Genomic DNA, 19,969 nt, shown 5'->3' with positions numbered 1-19,969 from the left:
TCGGCAAACTGCGGTTCTGTTGACTAATGAGTTTGCCGACCACTGGTCTAGGTGGTTCATAAAAATGAGCAACAGGTGGATATACAATGACTGGCAGAATCTAGCAGCATAACAATGAAAACAGAAAATAATTTTGGAAACATGATGTGTGACAATCCTCCTATCTAATAAAGAGGGAATATGCTAATTGACTGCCCCACCCTTAAAGATGGTGGCGTCCACAGCCAATAAGGAGGGAATATGCTAATTGACTGCCACACCCTCAAAGATGGTGGCACCCACAGTCACAAGATGGCAGCACCCAGTCCCCTCAGCCCCGGGTCAGCAGGCGCAGGGCAAGGCCAGGCCCACCCCCAGGGTCCAGCCACCCAGGGCCATCCCGAGGCGCAGGCAAGCCTTGGATGGCAGCTGCCCAGCTGCCCAGGGCCACCTGAGGCACAGGTAACCAGGGCCAGGTGAAGCTTGTGCTGCCGGCAGTGGCAGCAGCAGAGGTGTGATGGGGCATCACCTTCCCCTGATCACTGTGTCACCTCCCGCCCCTGAGGGCTCCCAGACTGTGAGAGGGGGCAGGCCGGGCTGAGGGACGCCCCCCTCCAGTGCATGGATTTTCATGCACTGGGCCTCTAGTGTAATATATAATTTATAATCAGTCATTTTAACAAATGCCTTCTGAACTATAACCCATATATATATATGATGTCCCCAAACTGTATACACACTTTGAATGATTATAGTGTTTATTAACATACAGTTCATTTTCAAAATTTAGAAGAATCTATAGAAGTAAATAACTTCTGTGGTCAATGCCTGTTTTCAAACTGTTGACTATTCTAGTCCAGGCTCTGCTGATAACGTGAAGCAATAGAATCGCAACATCAAGAATCATTTCGTTCGGTATTTGTGTGCCTTTAATTCATCAAGTGTTGCTGGTTTGGTACCCTAAACTTTGTCTTTTATGTACCCCCATAAAAAAAAAGTCTAGTGACACTTCAGGATACATTTTCTTGGTTCAAAGCTTAGTCTGACTTCACCCATTGTTTCAAATCAGTTAAACCTGAAAAGGAGTGAAAATTAAGTGTGTTATCACTGTTAAAGCTCTCTTCTAGGGGGTCTGTGGCTCATCTCAGGGGTAACTGGATTCAGACAACCCCATACTTGGAAAAGCAACATTCACATTTCATTTCTTCCTGGAAAAAAAAAGTGGGGAGTGGGGGGAGGGGGGAGGTGAGGGTTCCATATTTACCAACACTCAAATTCTTATCAACCAAGAAAGAATATCCTACTTTTTACTACTTCTCCCTTAAATACATATATTTAAGTAAATCATACTAACTTTACTCTGTATTTCCTTGATAGAAATACTAAAATACTAGCTTCTTTGGACAGAAGCTAAGGTTTAGAGTTTGTTGTTTGTGTGTGACAGAGGTGCTTGTAACTTAAAAAGAGAGAGATAGGGGATGGTGACCTAAAATTATTATGGCTATTAATTTACATGTGGCCTTTGCTACAAAACTGAGATGCAGCCAGATGTTTTTCCACTTGAAGTATATATCTGATAAAAAGAATTCTATACTTAGAGAGTACAGCTGACCCTTGAATGATGTGGAGGTTAGGAGCGCCAATCTCCATGAAGTTGAAGATCACCCATATAACTGTATTCATGAATGGAAGGCCTTCCTGGTTTGAGATAGACTCCATGGTTGGTCAGGACCATCTGCTGGCTGCATAGGGTACTGCAGCTCAACTGTATTTCACACCGAGCGGTGAATTCCTCAGGAGAAACCCCAAGAGGAGAAATCCCTGTGGTCAAGGGGAAGATAAAAAGTTTGTATGGACGGACAGTGGACAAACAATGCCTCAGTCAAGAAGGTACCACAGGGATTCCAAGATCTTAGAACTAATATGAAACTGCCTCATTTTGTCTTTTGGGGACTCCAGTTTCCATAAGAAAAATATCAGTTATGTGTTAAAATACTAGATGTGTTATTATTACCCATTCTTCACACGAATTTTCAATGTATTCCTTTGGGAGATTCCCCTCACCCCAATCAGGATACATCGAGAGTTTTATAATGGGATGGAAAAGGTTTACTTTCAGAAGTTTTTTTAGTTGGCTGTCGGAACACACCTCTCTTCCTAAAAGAAAGAAATCCGCCAGGGCGGTGTGGCTCAATGGTTGGGCATCCACCTATGAACCAGGAGGTCGTGGTTCCATTCCTGGTCAGGGCGCATGCCAAGGCTGCGGGCTCAATACCCAGTAGGGGGCGTGCAGGAGGCAGCCGATCAATGATTCTCTCTCATCACTGATGTTTCTGTCGCTCTCCTCCTCTCCCTTCCTCTCTGAAATCAATAATATATATATATATATATTTTTTTTAAAGAAATCCTTCCATTGGGTCAACTTTATCATCACACTCCTTTTATTCTCAACTCTGACACCCCCATACTATTTTAGCCACTGATTTTTCTTTTCTACTTCTTCCTCTTTTTTTTTATTTTCTATAACAAAATGAAGGTGGGAGGATAGAAAAAAAAAAACAGCAAAAGAAGAGGACACTCCAGAGCATACAGGCAGCTTTATTGAGTTAGTGGCATGCGGGGAAGTCCCTTCCCCATCAGCAAGAGCAGGCATTAGAGTGCGGGGTCCGAGGGAGGAGAGGCTGGGAGGGGTCAGGAAGGCCCGAGGCTGGGGTCTGGTCACTTGGTGACATGCAGAGCTCTCCTCTAGGGGGTCTGTGGCTCATCTCAGGGGCAACAGGATTCAGACACCCCCATACCTGGAAAAGCAACCTTCACATTTCATTTCTCCCTGAAAAAAAAAAAAAATGGGGGAGGGGGAGAGAGTGAGGGCTCTATATTCCCAAGACTCAAATTCTTATCAAACAAGAAAGAGCACCCTCCAAAGGAAAACTAGGGTCCCGGTGGTTTCCTGGCCTCGTGTCGGACTCTGGCTGTCATTCCCAGACTAAGTACTCGACCCTTTTTTTGGCTCCCAGGGACCTGGGGGGCCCGGAAGGACTGTAGCTAAGACCTGCACACTCACCGGGCATTCTGGCGATATTCCAGCAGAGCTTTCTCAGCCACGGTCTCCATAAACTTAGGATTGTGCATGGAGACTTCTTCTGGGACAGTCACGGTGATGGGGTCAGAATCAAAGAGTGTCAGAATCACCTTCGTGAAGCCGGAGGGAACACTGGGGTCGGAACTGCGGGAAGCCACCTGGGCGGAGGGAGGGTGGGACAAGGGCTGAGACACCGGCCCAACTCCACTCGTTTTGCAACAAAAGTCAGGCCTAAATCTGGACCAGTGACGCCTTTGCCTCTGACTAATCTGTACGTGTACTACTCACTGGAAAGAAATGCCGCTATTCAGAGGCACTTGGTAGGTATAAATGTCACCACAAAGGACCAGCCCAGGGGAGCCCCACGGAGTGAAAGATGATTTCCAAGCCACCGTGTTTCCTTTGGGCAGCCACTGGCCTGGCTGAGGTAGAAAAGGAATCAGGGAAAGAAAATAGAGCCCTAGCTGGTTTGGCTCAGTGGATAGAGCATTGGCCTGCAGACTGAAGGGTCCCAGGTTTGATTCCAGTCAAGGGCACATGCCCAGGTTGTGGCTTGATCCCCAGTAGGGGGCGTGCAGGAGGCAGCCAATCAATGATTCTCATCATTGATGTTTCTCTCTCTCTCTCCTTCTCCCTTCCTCTCTGAAATCAATAGAAATATATTTAAAAAAAGAAAATAGAAAGGTTCCCAGTACTGGAGGGAAGCTTTTCATCATGGACATAGGAGGCTGCCCCAATTCACAAGCTCCCAGCCAACACAGCACCGGGCAGGAGGGATGGCTTCATGGAAAGAGCACAGGGTCCCAGCCAAGCAGACAGGCTCTGTCAGCCAGGCGAGGCACCTGTCAGTCATCTGGCCTTGACCAAGCTCTCAAACCTCTCTCACTCTCCTCATCCATAAAATGGGGCTGTGACATTGCTCCTCTGGGTGATGAGGCTCGCAGGCAATGATGCACGTGAAAGTCGTATGTTTCCGGCCACAGGACAAACACTCAATGGAAAGCATAAGTCTTCATCCCGTTTCGCCCCCAGGGCGGGCCACATCATCCTCTCTGGCCCGCACGTTGGGTCCCAGCCGTAGGAGAGACTCACCGTGGTGACGTGGAGAGAGTACTGGTCCTCCCTCTGAGTGAGGTTGGCCAGCTGGGACACCCAGTTGAACTGCTCGTTGAGCTGCTTGAGCAGAGCGGAGGTGTTGAGCATCTTCTGCTGGTAGGCCCGCAGCAGCTCGTCGTACTGCCTGGCTAACTGCTCCGCCAGCTCCAGGGAGCTGTTCAGCTCCTCGCGCAGCAGGCTCTGCGCGGGGTTGCTGCCGGAGCAGTCTACCCCAAGACAGAAAACACAAAAGGCCGACACGTGAAGGGAAAGTCAAACAGGGAAGAAACATGATGGAAATCAATTCACGAAGCCAGGACCAAAAGCAGAGCCGGGTGCCGGTCCCCAAACCATCTGTCATCCGTCCGTGACAACATAAAGAGCTCGCCCAGAATGTAACCCAGCAGGTGGCTTCCTTCATTGAGAACGTCTCATTCTGGGAAACTGTCAGTGGGACTAAACAGTGTGCTTAGTGACATCACTGGAGACTGGGGACGAGCGGAGCTGACCACCCTCGGTGGAGCATGGACCTCAGTGCTCTGTGTGCTCAGATCTAGGGCTACTCTGCTGCCCAGTCCCCCCATGAGTCATTTCCGGAGAGGGGGGCAGTCACGTGGAGCTACCGTTTGTGTGGCACCCACCATGTACCAGATACCACAAGTGCTTTGGATGTCCATTATCTGTAATAATCAGGTGTATTCTAAGAACTACAAATAATAATTTTTTTTTTTACCAAGAATGCAACTAAGACACACACTTGCCTGAAGTTATAGAATAAACAATCTGTGGGACCAGAATTGAACCCAGGGCTTTAACTCCTAAACTTAGGCTCTTCCTATTCGGAGTCTGTGGTCTGGAAAATTCTCCAAGCTTGTCTTTTGGCCGCAGAGGCAGAGTTGGAAATTCTACCCCAAGACTTCATTTAGCAGAAGAGCAGCTGGTGACTGGGGTCCTGGCTTCCTACCCACCCACCCGCCGTGGCTGGTCACCAAGTTCACCGGTGGAGCAGGAAAGATAAGAGTTCATTCTTTTTGGTGCCTGAGCGAGGGCCCACTGCAGGGTGCCAGATGGATAAGAGTTGGCAACTACCCACTATCTCTAAAAACTACTCTTTTTTTTTCTCTCCCTACATTTTAAAAAAATATTCCAAAGAGAGCACATCAAACCCAAACAAGTCAGGGGAAAGGAGATCTTTTCACACTAAAGAATGGTGATCATTTCTATTAAATGATTATACACTGAGTGGCCAGATTATTATGATCTCTGAATGCATAATAATCTGGCCACTCAGTGTATATCCTATATAATAAAAGGCTAATATGCAAATTGTCCCCTCGACCAGGAGTTCAACCAGCAGGCAGGACGGCCAACCGCGTATGTCCCCTCCCCCTGGCCAGGCTGGCTGGACCCCACCCATGCACGAATTCATGTACCGGGCCTCTAATAAATATATACACACACACACACACACACACACACACACACACACTGAGTGGCCAGATTATTATGTGTTCAGAGATCATAGTAATCTGGCCACTCAGTGTATGTAGTCCTTTTCATCAAATGATTGTATTGAATGTAATCATTTGTATTACAATAAAATAAATGTTGGGTGGGGCAAGAAACAGAATTACTAACAAGAAGCCAGTTTTGGAAAAGATAATGAATAACCTTAACTCTTTTACCAGGAAATAATTTAAAAATAAGGAAAGTTATTGAGAACAGTGACTCAGTCTAGAGAGTGTGAGGACTGATAGGAGCAGGGTAGCTACTGGCATCTAGTGGTTAGAGGCCAGGGATGCTGCTAAACAATCTACAGGGCAGAAGACAGGCCCCAACAACAAAGAATGATGTAGACCCATGGTCGGCAAACTGCGGCTCGCGAGCCACAGGCGGCTCTTTGGCCCCTTGAGTGTGGCTCTTCCACAAAATACCACGGCCTGGGCCAGTCTATTTTGAAGAAGTGGCATTAGAAGAAGTTTAAGTTTAAAATATTTGGCTCTCAAAAGAAATTTCAATCGTTGTACTGTTGGTATTTGGCTCTGTTGACTAATGAGTTTGCCGACCACTGGTCTAGACTAAAATGTTAATAGTGAAGAAGTTGAGAAATCCCAGTCTGGAGTTCCTGGGCAATGCCTGCTTGTATATTTGTAAGAACCTTAAATAGGAGACCATCAGTGTAGTAAAGAAGGTGGCTGTGTAGGTGAGCTGTGATTGGTGACCGTGAAGGTCAGTGCCGGGGTGCCGACCTGAGCCTAGGCAACTGTGTGTCTTTTCTTCTGGCCTTAACATGACTAACTTCCTGGTGGTGAGGTACTATGTCATTTATGCTATTCTAACAATGATATTGTATGGGAAGAGCCCAAGAGGCTTGGCTGCGTATTCATCCATCAGTCTCCTACGACACTTGTATTTATTTTGCAGTGGCTTCTAAAATTATAGGAATGGGGCTAGACTATTTAACCAGACTCTGAAGGCCTGCCCTGGCAAACACACACATATTAAATAAGAGCAAGGCCACAATACTGATCTTTTATTTACAAGGGAAACCATTAACTCTTGCTGAGATAGACTATTGTGGGCCAGAAAGTTTCTAGATGCTTTTAGAGCTGTTATCTCAAAGCAGGAAGAAACTAGCCAATGTCCAGACCTGATAAAGCCCAGGGGAATGATTTCCTTTGCCTTAGAGATCAACCCATCAGAGGCAATGGGACCACCGTCACTGACCCAGGGGTACCTGAGGGGCCACCATCATTGACCCAGGTGTGCCTGAGGGGCCACCATCATTGACCCAGGGGTGCCTGAGAGGCCACCATCATTGACCCAGGGGTGGCTGAGGGGCCACCGTCATTGACCCAGGGGTGCCTGAGGGGCCACCATCATTGACCCAGGGGTGGCTGAGGGGCCACCATCATTGACCCAGGGGTGGCTGAGGGGCCACCATCATTGACCCAGGGGTGGCTGAGGGGCCACCATCATTGACCCAGGGGTGGCTGAGGGGCCACCATCATTGACCCAGGGGTGGCTGAGGGGCCACCGTCATTGACCCAAGGGTGCCTGAGGGGCCACCATCATTGACCCAGGGGTGCCTGAGGGGCCACCATCATTGACCCAGGGGTGGCTGAGGGGCCACCGTCATTGACCCAGGAGTGGCTGAGGGGCCACCGTCATTGACCCAGGGGTGGCTGAGAGACCACCATCATTGACCCAGGGGTGCTGAGGACAGATCCCAAAGCGCTGGTTAAGAGCACATCCAAACACCTAGGTCCCCCATATGGGGTGTCCTGTAATCTTGGGGAGTTACTTAACCTTTCTTTGACCGAGTGTCTATGTCTGAAAGATAGGGACATTCATTGTACCCAACTTAGGGTTGTTTTGAGGACATTAGTAACTGTTTGCAAAGCGTTTAGAACAGTACCTGGCACATGGTAGGTGTTTGCTAAACAGAAAACATACTATTTTAAATGTTACCGTCTGCAGGAAAAAACAAGGATCTCTACTATGCTTAGCCTTTGGGGAAAGAATGATGGGGAACTCAAAGATGATGGCTTTTCAGAAAAGCATAACAGCCCCTCCCACGACTTCCTGTTGCCCATGTGCTAGATGACTTGGTGGGCACTTTATATAATAGTCTATTATCCAATTCCTGATTTCAGGGGCAACTCTGCATCCTAACCCTTGTCTACAGATAGGGGCCCAGGTGGAAGAAGGCAAACAACCTCCCCTGGTGCCACAGCCAGAAAGCAGCAGAGCTGAAACTTGAACTCCCATCATCTGACCAATAAAGGCAGCCCCACTGAGGTACCAGGGGCAAGGCTCCCAGACTTACCCACTGACAAGATCTCCTGGCACTTGGCACACTGGTCCTTCATCTTCAGGCACCCTGTAGAGTTGTGACGTATCTCCTTGCATATGGTGCGGTTATCGTTGTTTTCTGGAGACACACGGGGGAAGAGGGAGTCATGCTGAAGGACCATACAGAGCAATACAGTGATGGGCCGCCCCAATGTCCCTGACCCCTTCCACACCACTGTTTGGCCCTTTGAGCTGGTTCTGCAGGCAGAGCAGGTTGGAATTGGCCTGCAGATACAGGCCTCTGATCAGGGATCCCTGCAGAAGGACAAGGAGGTAGTTCCCAGGGTTTCCCCAGCTAGGTATGGCCTCCCCTGCCACCATCTCCTCGATGAGCCCTCTCCTGCCTCGATACTCCCCTATTTGTACTTCTCTTTGGCTTCATAACCCATTTTGCTCTGCGTTTAACTAACTCATTTCTCTCCCCCTAGCGAGTCAGCAAGCCCCTTGAAGGCCGGAATGGGATCCTCCTTACAGCCTCCTTATAACACAGGACTCGCCCCACTCTGGATATGAAGTAGATGCTGGTTCAATTCAATACCATCTTCTAATTCCAAATCATTTGAAGCCAAACCTGGTGCCAGTCAAACTATAGCATTTAGGAGATGGTGCTGGCCAACCAATATCTATTAGTTCAATGAAGGAAATCATTTCTGAAAGTATTGGCTTTTCATGTCCATATTAGACTTCATTCATTCAAAAAAATATTAATTATGTGTCCATTCTCTACCAGACCCTAAGGTTATAGCCATGAACAGCTTTCTTAAGCTTATGTAATTTGTCGCCAATATATACATGGCATCCACAGAAAACCACCTGAGTTCCCAAGAGAAAGGGGTCTGGTTCTCTAGAGGTGGAGTCAATCTGATGCCCAACAGCTGCTGGAAGGGGCATGGTAAACTCCAAGTCCTGCGGAGCTAGATTTGACCAGGTCCTATGGTATCAGCTGCAAAACTTTCCTTCATCTCTCTGTCACTGTTTTCTCCTCCTTAAATAAGATTAATATCACCTTTACAGGAGTGCTGGGGGCACTCAAGACGACACATACCAAGTTCTTAGCATCTAATGGGTTTTTCAACAAGTTGTTGTTCCCATCCCTTGTTAGGAGGAAGGAGACATCTTTCTAACCTTCTGTGAATTCCGCCATTGGAAACTCGAAGAGAGGTCCCTGGAATTGTCCATCCATCGTCTGTTGAGCCTGGTGTATCATGTCAAAGAAGGGCTGGAACATGTCCTGGAAGTTTGGGACTCCAAACATGGGGAAAGGCATTATGTTTCGGGCAAAGCGGGACTTGGGATGGAAGGGGAAAGGCCTCCTTGGGGATGAGCTGAAGGATGAAAAGTGGTAGGGATCCAGGAGTTCCCGGTTGAAGAATCTGTTGTGGAAAAGTTCGTCCATAATACTGGAAACCTTTTGGAATCTGTCCTCCATGGTGTCCAGTACATGGGCCTGCTGCCGGTCATTCTCCAGCAGGGAGTCAATGCGGTCACCGTTCATCCAGAAGTAGAAGGGAGAGCTCTGGTTCAGGAACTCCTCCAGCTGTGGCAGGCAGAATGGGGAGCAGTGAGGAGACGCTCACTAGGGTCCCACCTCCCTCTTGTTGAGACGGGCCAGGCCCAACTCCTCACTGCTCTTTGGTCTCCACGGAGTCAGACAGCGTGTGGCTGAAGGCCCCCCTGAGACTGGCTCCCTGGTTTCTGAACTGTCAGGCCAGTGCCTTTCCATTCTACCCATCCCAACAGAGAAGAGTTTAGGAAGACCTGTGAGGCTCTGGAGTCACAAGGCTCATCACTAGAGACTATCTGTGGTCCTCTTTGGCCAGTAATGATCCCCACCCCTGCTCAGCCAAGGACCAATTGATATGTCTCCAGTGAGTAGCAAAATTTATGAGTCCCGATTAACAAGGCCCACAGGGAAGGACAGAATCCACATTAACGTACTAAAAATTCTTAATTCCTTCCATCTAAGTGGACACGGGGCTGTGCCATTCCGTGAAGTGATTTATGTAATCCAGCTAATAACTGCTAGATAAGAGTCTTTTAAGAGATGGCAAATGCCTGGCACAGGTGATTTTCATGACCGGGTGTTTCAGCACTTATTACAGACATTACCAGTTGATAATGGCACTTTGGGCCCAAATGCAGCCAAAACTAATCAACTGCATCTGTGAAATGAAGCTGTGGTATTTTAATTATAATAAAAAATATGTATTTGGTCTTTGACCCTTTCTAACAAAGAGCTCCTAAAACCCTTTGAATTTCCTATGATGAGAACAATAATGGTATCTTTTATGGTTTTAATGAGGTGACTTTTAGAAAATACTCTTAAGGATGGAGGCTGGGGAAGGGAACCTTGATTGGAAGCTTGAAACGTTCAGCCCCACACTCTGATTTCTGGGGAGGGGAGAGGAGCTGGAGGTTGAATCAATCTCCAATGGCCAATGTTGCTTATGTTAATGAAGCCTCCATAAAAACCCAAAAGGACAAGATTCCCGGAGTGTGTGGGGTTGTTGAACACGTAGAGATTTAGAGAGAATGGTGCACCTGGAGATCGCATGGGCACTACCTGCCCCGTTCCCATACTTTGCCCTATGCATCTCTTCCATTTTGGCTGTTCCTTTTGTAATAAACCTGTAATCTAAGAAGTAAAATGTTTCTCTGAGTTCCATGAGCCACTCTAGCAAATTAATTAAGGAGGGGGTTTTTGAAACCTCCAATCTATAGCTCAACAGTCAGAAGCACAGGTGACAACCTGGACTTGGGATTAGCACCTGAAGGGGGTGTGGGACAGTCTTGTGGGACTGAGTCCTTAACCTGTGGGCTCTGAGGCTATCTCCAGGTAGATAGTGTCAGAACTGAGTTGAACTATAGGTCACCCAGCTGGCATGGGAGAACTCCCCCACATTGGAATTGGGTGTAGAATAACAGAAGCATGTTTCACCAGGTTCTCCTCATTCCCCCACTCAGAACCTAGGCTGTACTCCACAGCGCTTCCCCGTTTCACCTGGTGGCCAACTAGCCCTGAGCTGCTCCTGCAGACGCGCGCGTAGAACTTCATGCAGGTCTGCTTCAGGCAGGGCTTACACTCCTCCCAGAGGGACAGCATGGTATCATTGCACACTTCCTGGGACGCCTTCAGCTTCATTTCAGTATCCTTGGTATCAGTTAGGGCACCCTACAGCAGGACACAAAGCCAGGTTAGCCACACAGAACTCACAGGCTGCACCTCCCCCAGCACGCACAGTGGTGCTGGGCCCTCCACCACCCAGGCAGACTTCCCACGTCTGGCCACACGCTGTGCTCATTTCCACCCCAGCTCTGGCTCATTTGTTCCCTCTTTTGCCTACCTGGAATTCCCTGCCCACCTAGCTCTAAAGATCCTTTCATCTTCAAAACCCAATTGCTCCTTAGTCCTCCCGGGCCAGTAGACCCCATGTGGACATCTCCTTCTCGGACACACACTTAGAGTCTCTACCCCAGGATTTGCCTCTCACTTATACTTCACTTCCTATGCTCAACTTCTGGTGTCTACAGGTCATCATCCAAAGCTCCTGGAGGCTCCCCGGATCTTGGTTTCTGTTGGGACCATGGTCCCTGGCATGCAACCGGAATAGGCCAGCTTTCAAAGTCAAAGTCGCCACAGTCACCCAAACTCTCTCATGTGCCCCTGTCATCTGACCCCATAGTTTTATAAGAATCTATGCCAAGGAATTCCTGTAATAAAGGACAAGTCCTTATGCCTAAAGATCTTTGTTTCCATATGTGTTTATGGCAAAAAAACAAATAAACAAAACAAAACAACCAACAACCTAGAATTAATTCAGATGTAAAACTAGGGGACAAGTTAAGCAAATTGTGGAACATACAAAGGGTGGATAAGTACAGCACTACAAGGGATGTTTATATTAAGTTTTAATATTATAGTAAGCATTTTTCATGTTAAAAATTCATGATTTGTCAAAAAAGCATAGAGGGGAAAAATAGTAAGAAATAAACCAAATGTTAACAGTGAATTGTCCTTAAGTACAAGGATTATGGAAAATCTTTTCCTCCTCTACTTTTCTATATTAAAATTTTGATGAATGAGTGTGTTACTCTTCAAAGAAGAATGAAGTAGAGCATGAAGGCACTCTGAAGGTCTGACCAGGAGGAGTTCCCTGCTCTGTGCTGGGGAAAGCCACCTTCCACTGAGCCGATTCGCAAGCGTCAGCTCTGCTGGTCACCTCCTTTCTTTCCGGTTCACATATTCTTCAACTAAGAAGTAAATGGAATCTTTTTCCAAACTTGATGAGCTTTATTGTAAAATCTGGATTGTCAAAAATCAAACTCCAACATTAACCATAAAAATTGGAGAATGGGACTTGCCCCTCCCACATGAGCGACTTGAGGATTCTCATAGAACAGTGAGAATGAACACTGAGGCCGAGGAAGGACATAAAGTCTCAAAGAAAGTGAGAACTGCACCCGGGCCAGCATTTCCTTAAGTGGCTCCCATGAAATCGTGCTAAAAGATGTCAAGAAAAATAAAAATGGGCTTCCTGTTCAATTTGATTGGAAAAACACTGGGTTAAATAAAGTTACATAGGTTTTTCTTATTTTTTTTTAATTGTTGACACTATCACAGATATCCCCCACTCCCCCCACCACCTCGGTTTTTCCTACATAGGATTCTCTACTACAGAACTTTTCAGAGCCTCTAAAATGTTTTTACTATGCTTTATGGATCATGAAGGTGGCAGGTGCCCCATCTTAGGGGTAGGATGGCAATGGGAGTAGGTTTTTAGGATACCCTTAAGAAGATTTTGATTTTTTTAAATAAATTGTTCGTTGAATTATTGTGTTTTAGTTTTGTTGAATCATTAAGCACAGCCTAGAGCTACTAAGTTCACTATTGGACTTAGCTGTTTCTTTTATGAAGTAGTTCAGAACTCTAGAAAGACATTGAGGCAACACAGTGAGAGCCTGCCTTAATCCCAAGGTATCGCCCCTACTAGAGATAAGCTTTCTGAATGTAGGGTGCCTTCCCCCTCCTGCCCCATGACAGACCCTATCCAAAGCCTACCTTGGAGCATGCCCATAATCAGGGTTTGAAAAAAAATCTATTGAAGTGAATCTGGGTATCAGGCCCTGAGCCAGGCTGTTAACAAAAGCAGATCCAAGATCTCACCCTTTGAAGCTTTCAAAAGCAAATAAACCCTCCCTATTTCTTATCACGGTCCCAGTGTCAGGTCACACAGCCCTGGAAAGACAGAGGGCCAACGTGGCAAGCCAGCAGGACACCCCATGAGGAGCCAGGACCCTCCCTCCCCCTTCCAGCAGGGGGCGTCAAAGCAGGGCCACGGTCACCCAGCTCTCCCTTACCTCTTTCTTCTTCTTGGCCTCTTCCAAGCTGATGAGCAGTGATTTGCGCTCATCGTTGGTGTGGTCTATTAGAGACTTTATATGTTTCACCTCCTTGAAGGCATTTTTAATTTCCTTATTAACGTACTTACTCCCCTCGGTGGACATTTCTGCAAGAGAAGGGCGGGGAAATAGAATGAGGCCGGAGGAAGAGATGGTGCTGGGGGTTTAACCCTGGAACCAGCTGGAATGGTCAGAAAGGCAGTGGGTCCAGGGGCTTCCAGGCTGGGAACCCCCTGGCAGGCAGCCCGTGGGCCCCAGCTTTCCCTGACACAGGTTCCCATCACAGGGCTCACTGTGGACCCAGAGTCCCCGAATCCAGGGCACCAACCATTCAGAAACACAAACCCTCGGAGCAGGCATACCCCAGAGGAGGACAGAGGCACTAACGCCCCACGGGCTGGACGCCGAGCCTGCCCAGCCGCAGAAGAAAATTTCCAAGGGAAAAAAATCCTGGACGAGTAAGCACTTACACATCGAAATGGGGAATGTTATTCTTTTGGACACAAGAAGTCTTTCTGGAATTCAGTTTAACCAAACATCTGAACTTCTTTTCTCCAACTCATAGGGATGGAGACACAAAGATGAATTAATAGCCTAACGGAGACTGTGACCAAGACATAACACCCTGTGACAGATGCATGGCGGCGATGTCACCGGAGCACCAGCTCTGGGGCATGTGCATCTCCTTTGACATCCCGGCACGCGCATCGTCCCCACTGCACAGTGAGATCCAGACACCTGCCCAGGCTCACACAGCAGGGGAGCAGCAGGGCCACACTCAGACCCGGGTCTGATCTCAAGGTTGGGGTTTGTAACGACTACCCAGAGAGCTGCTCGGCTCGTAGGATGCAAGTGGGCTGGAGGGAGGATGGGTTTTAGGAAAGGCCTGGAGAAGTGGGACCACCAGCTGGGCTCTGAAGGATGACAGCCTCATTTTAAACCGTAATTCTCCATCCCTATGAGCAGGGAATGCGGAGCACGGGTTCCTGGGTGGGAAGGTGGAGGTACATGTATTAAATGCTATGGAAACTCAAAAAGGGGAGCTCCCCAAAGACTCAAACGACCCAGGCTTTATGGACCTTCCTGGAGGAGGTGTGGGTACCGGGCTGTACAGACTGGGAAGGGAACCGGCGAATGAGACCCAGCAGCCAGAAGAGGCCTGCGATACACCTGAAAATGCCTGGAAGCCACTCTGACCACAAAGGGCCTGGGCCAGGTGGCGGGGGGAAGAGGCTCAGAGAGGGGCAGGGCACAGCAACCCTGACTTCATGCACAGGATAAAGTGGCCTTTAACCCTTGGGGCCCTGATGGGGAAGGAGTGTGCAAGGGCGGGGGGGACCTCTAGTCTACTCACCCTGGAGCTCTCTCTCTGAGACTGCCGGGGCGCCCAGCACCTGCCCATTCTCCCAGGTCATCAGCAGCCCCACCAACAGCAGCAGAGTCTTCATCTTGCCTCCGATTCTGGACTCCCAGCACGCCTCTGTTTGTGGAGAACAGGAGACTGTCATGGTAACGGCTAGCCAGCCTGCTGGTTTCTGGCCCAGCCTGCCGCCTGCAGCGGCTTCCCAGGAGCCCCGCAGAGGCCTGGCCATTAGCTATCCCCTCTCAGCTGGCATTGCTGCATTTTTACCCCCGGGGAAGTGGGGCGAAAATATCAGACTTGACAATGGACATTTTCAAAAGAAAGTGGAGGCAGTGGGCACGGGGAGGAACCACAAGACAGTAGCCCAATACAAAAGAAACAAGAGTTCTGGAGTCAGCACCTGGGCTCAGGTCCAAGCCTTCCTCCCTTCCTCCTGCAAGTAGCTAAATATGCCTGAGCAAGACGCAAGCACTTTCTGCATCCAGGAAGGAGTCTGGAGGGTACCTGCTCATATTAAACAAACCCTGAAAACACCTCTTTTGGATCACTCACCGGGCCCTCTCCTGTCCCTCCATCAAGGGGGGGACTGCCTCCCACAGCTCCATGGCCCCCAGGGGCATCACTAATCCTGCCCCAGCAGGCATCACCAACCAATCACAGCACATCTCGCCACTGCGCCTCAGTACCACCTAAAACTGGTTTAAAGCGTCTGAGGCACCGATGGCCAACCCTTTGGGTCGGCACAGGAGAATAAATCCATTTGTCATCCCCAGTGTGGGTTTAAACAAAGAGTGGAGCCAGGAAGGAAAGAAAACTGTCTTCAGGAAGTAGATAGGGAAGGGCAGAGTCAAAGGCTTAACACTGGGACAAAGGGGTACTGGGGCCCTGGGGCCTCCCCAGAAGCAGTCCCTCTGCAAGGACATGGCCTCCGCTCTGCCAGGTCCCTTTCACATGGCCTAGTCCCTCTAATCCACAGCAGGGTGCGCTGCCAAGGTGTTCCTGCCACCACTCTGGGCCGGCTGCCCTGAGCCTGGGGACAGCCAGACTTACACAATAGACCCTTTCCCAGAAGCTGAAGTTGTTGCATAAACAGAAACCCCACCCCGCTGTAATCTGCCCCCCACCAACTGCTTATCTGAACTCACCCATTTCCCACAACAGAATGGGGAGTGGGGTGCCCCCTTCCTGAAGTTGTGCACATCCAAAAGCTGCTCTCAGCTCAGCAGGCCCATCTGGATGCGTGGTGGAACATTCCTAAGGCAAGCCTCTCCATGACAGTAATTAGTAGGGCAGCCGATTGTGGTTCCCCAACCAGCTGCACGAAGCGCATTAGCAGCACGGAGGAAAGACTGGGTCATGGCCTTTCCCGAAGACAGGTGGGCAGCTGAGCCAGGGCGCAATTTCAGGCCCACAGGAAGGTCCTGGTCTAGCAAGCTCTGCCCTAGCTGCTCACTGAGGCCTGAAACGCCTGAAGGAGGGACAGAGCCTTTGTCATGCCAGAGAGAGAAAGCCAGCAAAATATACCATTCCAAGCAAAGTCCCTGGTAGCAATGACTTCTGAGAAGTCCAGAAGACAGGGCATGGGCCATGAAGAAAGGGGAGGGAGGGTGAGGAAAAGCAAGAGCACTGGATGAGGAGTCCAGAAACCCAGCAGCCAGTACAGGGTCTCCCAACAGGAGCCTGGGCTTCATGGGGAGCCATCGACCTCAGAGCCAGGAAAGAGATCAAGTCTTCTGCTCAACCCCTCTGCTCCATAGAAAGAATGGGGCTCCCCACGGCCCCAGCAAGCCTGTGGCAACCCCAGGATGAGAACCCAGCTCTTCTGATCCCCTAGTCCAGTGTTCTTTCCTTGATACCAAGTCACCTAAGTCTCTGAGCCTCAGTTTCTTCGTCTGTGAAATGGACCTGATATAGACCTCAGAGATGTGAATGTGTTCTGTAAACACAAGGTCTCATAGGATCATAGTGAGTTCTGACTACTTCACAATTTGATGTAGGACCATGTGTGAGCACTGGCAGTATCTCTCAGGGAAGTAGGGGCAGGTGGCAGTTTGGAGAGGCGCAAAAGAACAGAAGTAGGCACAGAGGCCACCTGTGGTCCCTCCCTGACTGTGGCTTTGCCTTAGTGGAATGACCTGCTACTTTAGAGTATCTATAAATCACCAGAGAGCAGGGGGCGGGTCTCATTATTACACTGATTCTGAATCTGCTTTTCTAACAAGCATACAGGTGATGTTGATAACGCTAGTCCCAGGACAGCGCTAGAACAGTGGCTGCAGGGCTACCGGCCCTCTCTGTCTTTAAAAAAAATTTACTTATTGATTTGAGAGAGAGAGAAACATCAATTTGTCTCTCCACTTATTTATACATTCAATGGCTGATTCTTGTACGTGCCCTGACCAGGGATCAAACCTGAAACCTTGGCTTATGGGGATGATGCTCTAACCCAGTGGTCGGCAAACTGCGGCTCGCAAGCCACATGCGGCTCTTTGGCCCCTCGAGTGTGGCTCTTCCACAAAATGCCATGGCCTGGGCGAGTCTATTTTGAAGAAGTGGCGTTAGAAGTTTAAAAAATGTGGCTCTCAAAAGAAATTTCAATCGTTGTACTGTTGATATTTGGCTCTGTTGTCTAATGAGTTTGCCAACCACTGCTCTAACCAACAGAGCTACCCGGTCAGGGCCGCACCTGCCCTCTCTTTGCACTGACTTGTCTCCCCTCTTATCTCCTGGCCTGGGCTCCCGTCTGGCAACTTCTCTGATTAGACAAGTCACCCCAAAGCCCTCCTTTCCCCACCCTCACCTGGCAGCCTTTCCCGCAGGAGGGCCTACTCACCTAGAGGGAGCCTGGGGAGGACCTGGGGACCTGAGCAAAGCAGTCACACAGCTTATAAACAGCAGGTTTAAAGCCCAAGGCCCAAGCTCCTACTCTACTTCCTCCTCGAGTGCAGAACACTAAACCAAAAACGAGAAGAAAATAATTCACCTGTAATTCACACCATCCAGAGCAAATATTACCTCTGTGGTAGCTTTCCTTCTATTTCCTATGCATTTGCATACAATCAGATTCTTTACATAACTAGATCAAATATTCTTTAAAAGTCGGAATCTGTTTGTGGATACATAATAATGGAGTCCATTTTCTGATATGCTCTGTGCTGCTATCCCACAAGACTAGACATTTAAATTGTAATTCCCCACTATGATAATGAGCACTGTCACGAGCATACTTTTATTGTATCTGCACCTTTAAAATCCTAATCTTTCTCTTTAAAAAAACATTAATCATAATCAGCTTCCTTTTTTAAAAAAAAAATTAGGTCCAGAAATTCTGGAAGGTCAAGTGGCTCCGGTTCTAATCTCAATTCTGACACCCACCTGCGGTTTATCTTTGGAGAAGGCCCTGCACCTCTCTAGGCCTCACAGTATCAGCTATAAGATGAGCCGGTTGAGTCAGACGTCTGACGTCTGATGGGGGTTGAGTGACTTTCCTCTGGCCTTCCCTGGCGCATTAGGCAGTAGAAAGAGTAGGATTTATGTGGTTGCAACATATAATTAAATCAAAACCTCATGCTTATAAACACACTACCCGGAGAACTAGAAAATTCTGAAGCAAACAAGGTGACTCATGCACGCCAGCTGACAACAATCCTGGAGATGGTACCTTTAATGAGGAAGATGCTGCAGAAAGGCCCTAGGTGCAGGCAGACTCTGCGGCTCATCAGCATGGGCCTCTGGCAATAGCCCTCGGTTCTCTAAGTCTCGGTTTCCCCCAACTTTGCAAAAAGAGGCTCCTTACACCTGTCCTACTTACCCACACAATTGTGGTTGCAGCTAATGAGCCGAATCCCAGCCTGTGCACCGCCCCCAGCAAGCTGGCCTTCTGCCCCGCTGCCTGGTGATAGGGCTCCGGCTGCCTATCTTCTTAGACTCCCTCCGCTGCATCTATAGATCGGTTCTGACACCCCTAGGACTATTAGCGATCGTCCTCTCCTCGCCTGCCTGCCACCCCGCCCGCCCATCGGTCCTTGGCCCTGGAGAGGCTCTGCGCAGGGGTAGGAAGGTGGGGACCTCTCACCAGTCAGTGGTGCCCGTGCGCTCCTCCTGGCGACGCAGCGTGGTAAGCGCCGTGCGGCGCCGTATTTATAGGGATCTGCCTCGTATACACCCCCTTCGGGGCTGGCTGTAAACCTGCGTGACTCACGCCCAAAGAATGCCGGGGAATGCACGGGAGCTTTCTGGAAGCTGGCGCGGGAGGGGATGCGGGGGTGCACGGGTGCGGGGGTGAGGAGGTCCAGTGCAGCACCCGGCCTGGGGCGCGGGGAGGCGCAGTGGCGCTGGGAAAGGCCGGTCAGTCTCCAGGGAAGACAGGTCCTGGGGTGCGCTGGGCACGGCTCCCCCGAGACTCAGCGCCCCACCAGGGACCAGCCGGAGTTCACGTGCACAGCTCAGCGCCCTTCTCCTCAGGGTTCCTGGTATCCACTGTGCTCCTGGCTGTTCCCAGTCCAAATTAAACCCCGCAGTTCTGCAGCCCTATTGAATGTTAATCTTTTCTATTAAACATAGGCCACTCCTCATGTTTCATTTAGGTAGAAAAGAAGAAAAATAATGGGGGTGAGATAGGGAGGGGTGTTATGCTAGAGAAGAAAGCATGGAGTATGAAGTACTGACTTCCTGAACCATCCCAGTGACGGACTGGCCAAGAGGAGGCAGAAATATGTATAGAAGGATAAACATAGCATTTATTTGGGGGGAACCGGGCCTTCCTGGCTCCTGGATTGCTGGACTTCAAGCAAGTATTGTCCCCATCCACTCGGGACCCAGCCATGCAGGGTGGGCTGCATGGAGTGGGACCCTGCAGCCCACACTTGGTTTGGTGCTCTATTACTGCAGCCTTTAAGTTCTTAACAGTCCTTGAGCAAGGGGCCCCACATTTTCATTTTGCACCGAGCCTCGAAAATCACCAGCCCTGTTGTCCAAGGGGCTCACTTGTCTCCCAACACCTTAAGTTCCTTCTTCCAGGAGGAAGCTTTTATGTGGACTCTCTGTCCAGGGATGTGATGGGGGACAGAGGGACAGGTGCCATCACCGTACCCCTGACAGAGGGGACCTACCCAAAAGCCCCTTAGATATAGCTACTTCTTGGGGAAGAGGCAGAGCCACCCACTCCGGACTGCCAGGATGTGTGAGTACCAGGA

The 19,969-nt window shown here is 49.2% G+C and overlaps 1 protein-coding gene across 5 annotated transcripts; it reads right to left on the bottom strand.

Moving 5' to 3' along the window:
- Positions 1-2,557: 2,557 nt before the first annotated feature.
- On the bottom strand, positions 2,558-19,255 carry CLU (clusterin). 5 transcript variants are annotated; one of them, XM_080675247.1, is made up of 10 exons: positions 18,850-18,900; positions 17,608-17,726; positions 14,766-14,891; positions 13,370-13,518; positions 11,013-11,183; positions 9,137-9,548; positions 7,986-8,090; positions 4,154-4,383; positions 3,044-3,219; positions 2,558-2,809 (listed from the first exon to the last, which is right to left on the bottom strand). In XM_080675247.1, exons 3-10 carry the CDS (start codon positions 14,857-14,859, stop codon positions 2,800-2,802), a joined length of 1,347 nt encoding a protein of 448 aa, XP_080531373.1. In that variant the 5' UTR covers positions 14,860-14,891; positions 17,608-17,726; positions 18,850-18,900; the 3' UTR covers positions 2,558-2,799. The 5 variants fall into 5 exon arrangements, with proteins under 5 accessions (XP_080531373.1, XP_080531374.1, XP_080531371.1 ...); XM_080675248.1 differs by lacking the exon at positions 18,850-18,900 and adding an exon at positions 18,150-18,275; XM_080675245.1 differs by lacking the exon at positions 17,608-17,726 and having other exon boundaries at positions 18,850-19,255.
- Between the last annotated feature and the right edge of the window lie 714 nt (positions 19,256-19,969).

This window comes from Plecotus auritus, assembly GCF_963455305.1.
Source record: "Plecotus auritus genome assembly, chromosome: 6".
Lineage (NCBI taxonomy): Eukaryota > Metazoa > Chordata > Mammalia > Chiroptera > Vespertilionidae > Plecotus > Plecotus auritus.
This window is presented reverse-complemented; position numbering and strand designations above follow the sequence as displayed.

Excerpts from the sequence above, each read along its gene's own strand:
- CLU (XM_080675244.1), bottom strand. The coding sequence starts at position 18,499 with ATGCTGATGAGCCGCAGAGTCTGCCTGCACCTAGGGCCTTTCTGCAGC. Across the intron at positions 8,091-9,136 it reads AATGGCGGAATTCACAGAAG|AAAACAACGATAACCGCACC; the intron begins GTTAGAAAGATG and ends GTGTGTCTCCAG. Across the intron at positions 3,220-4,153 it reads ACTCTCTCCACGTCACCACG|GTGGCTTCCCGCAGTTCCGA; the intron begins GTGAGTCTCTCC and ends CCCTCCGCCCAG.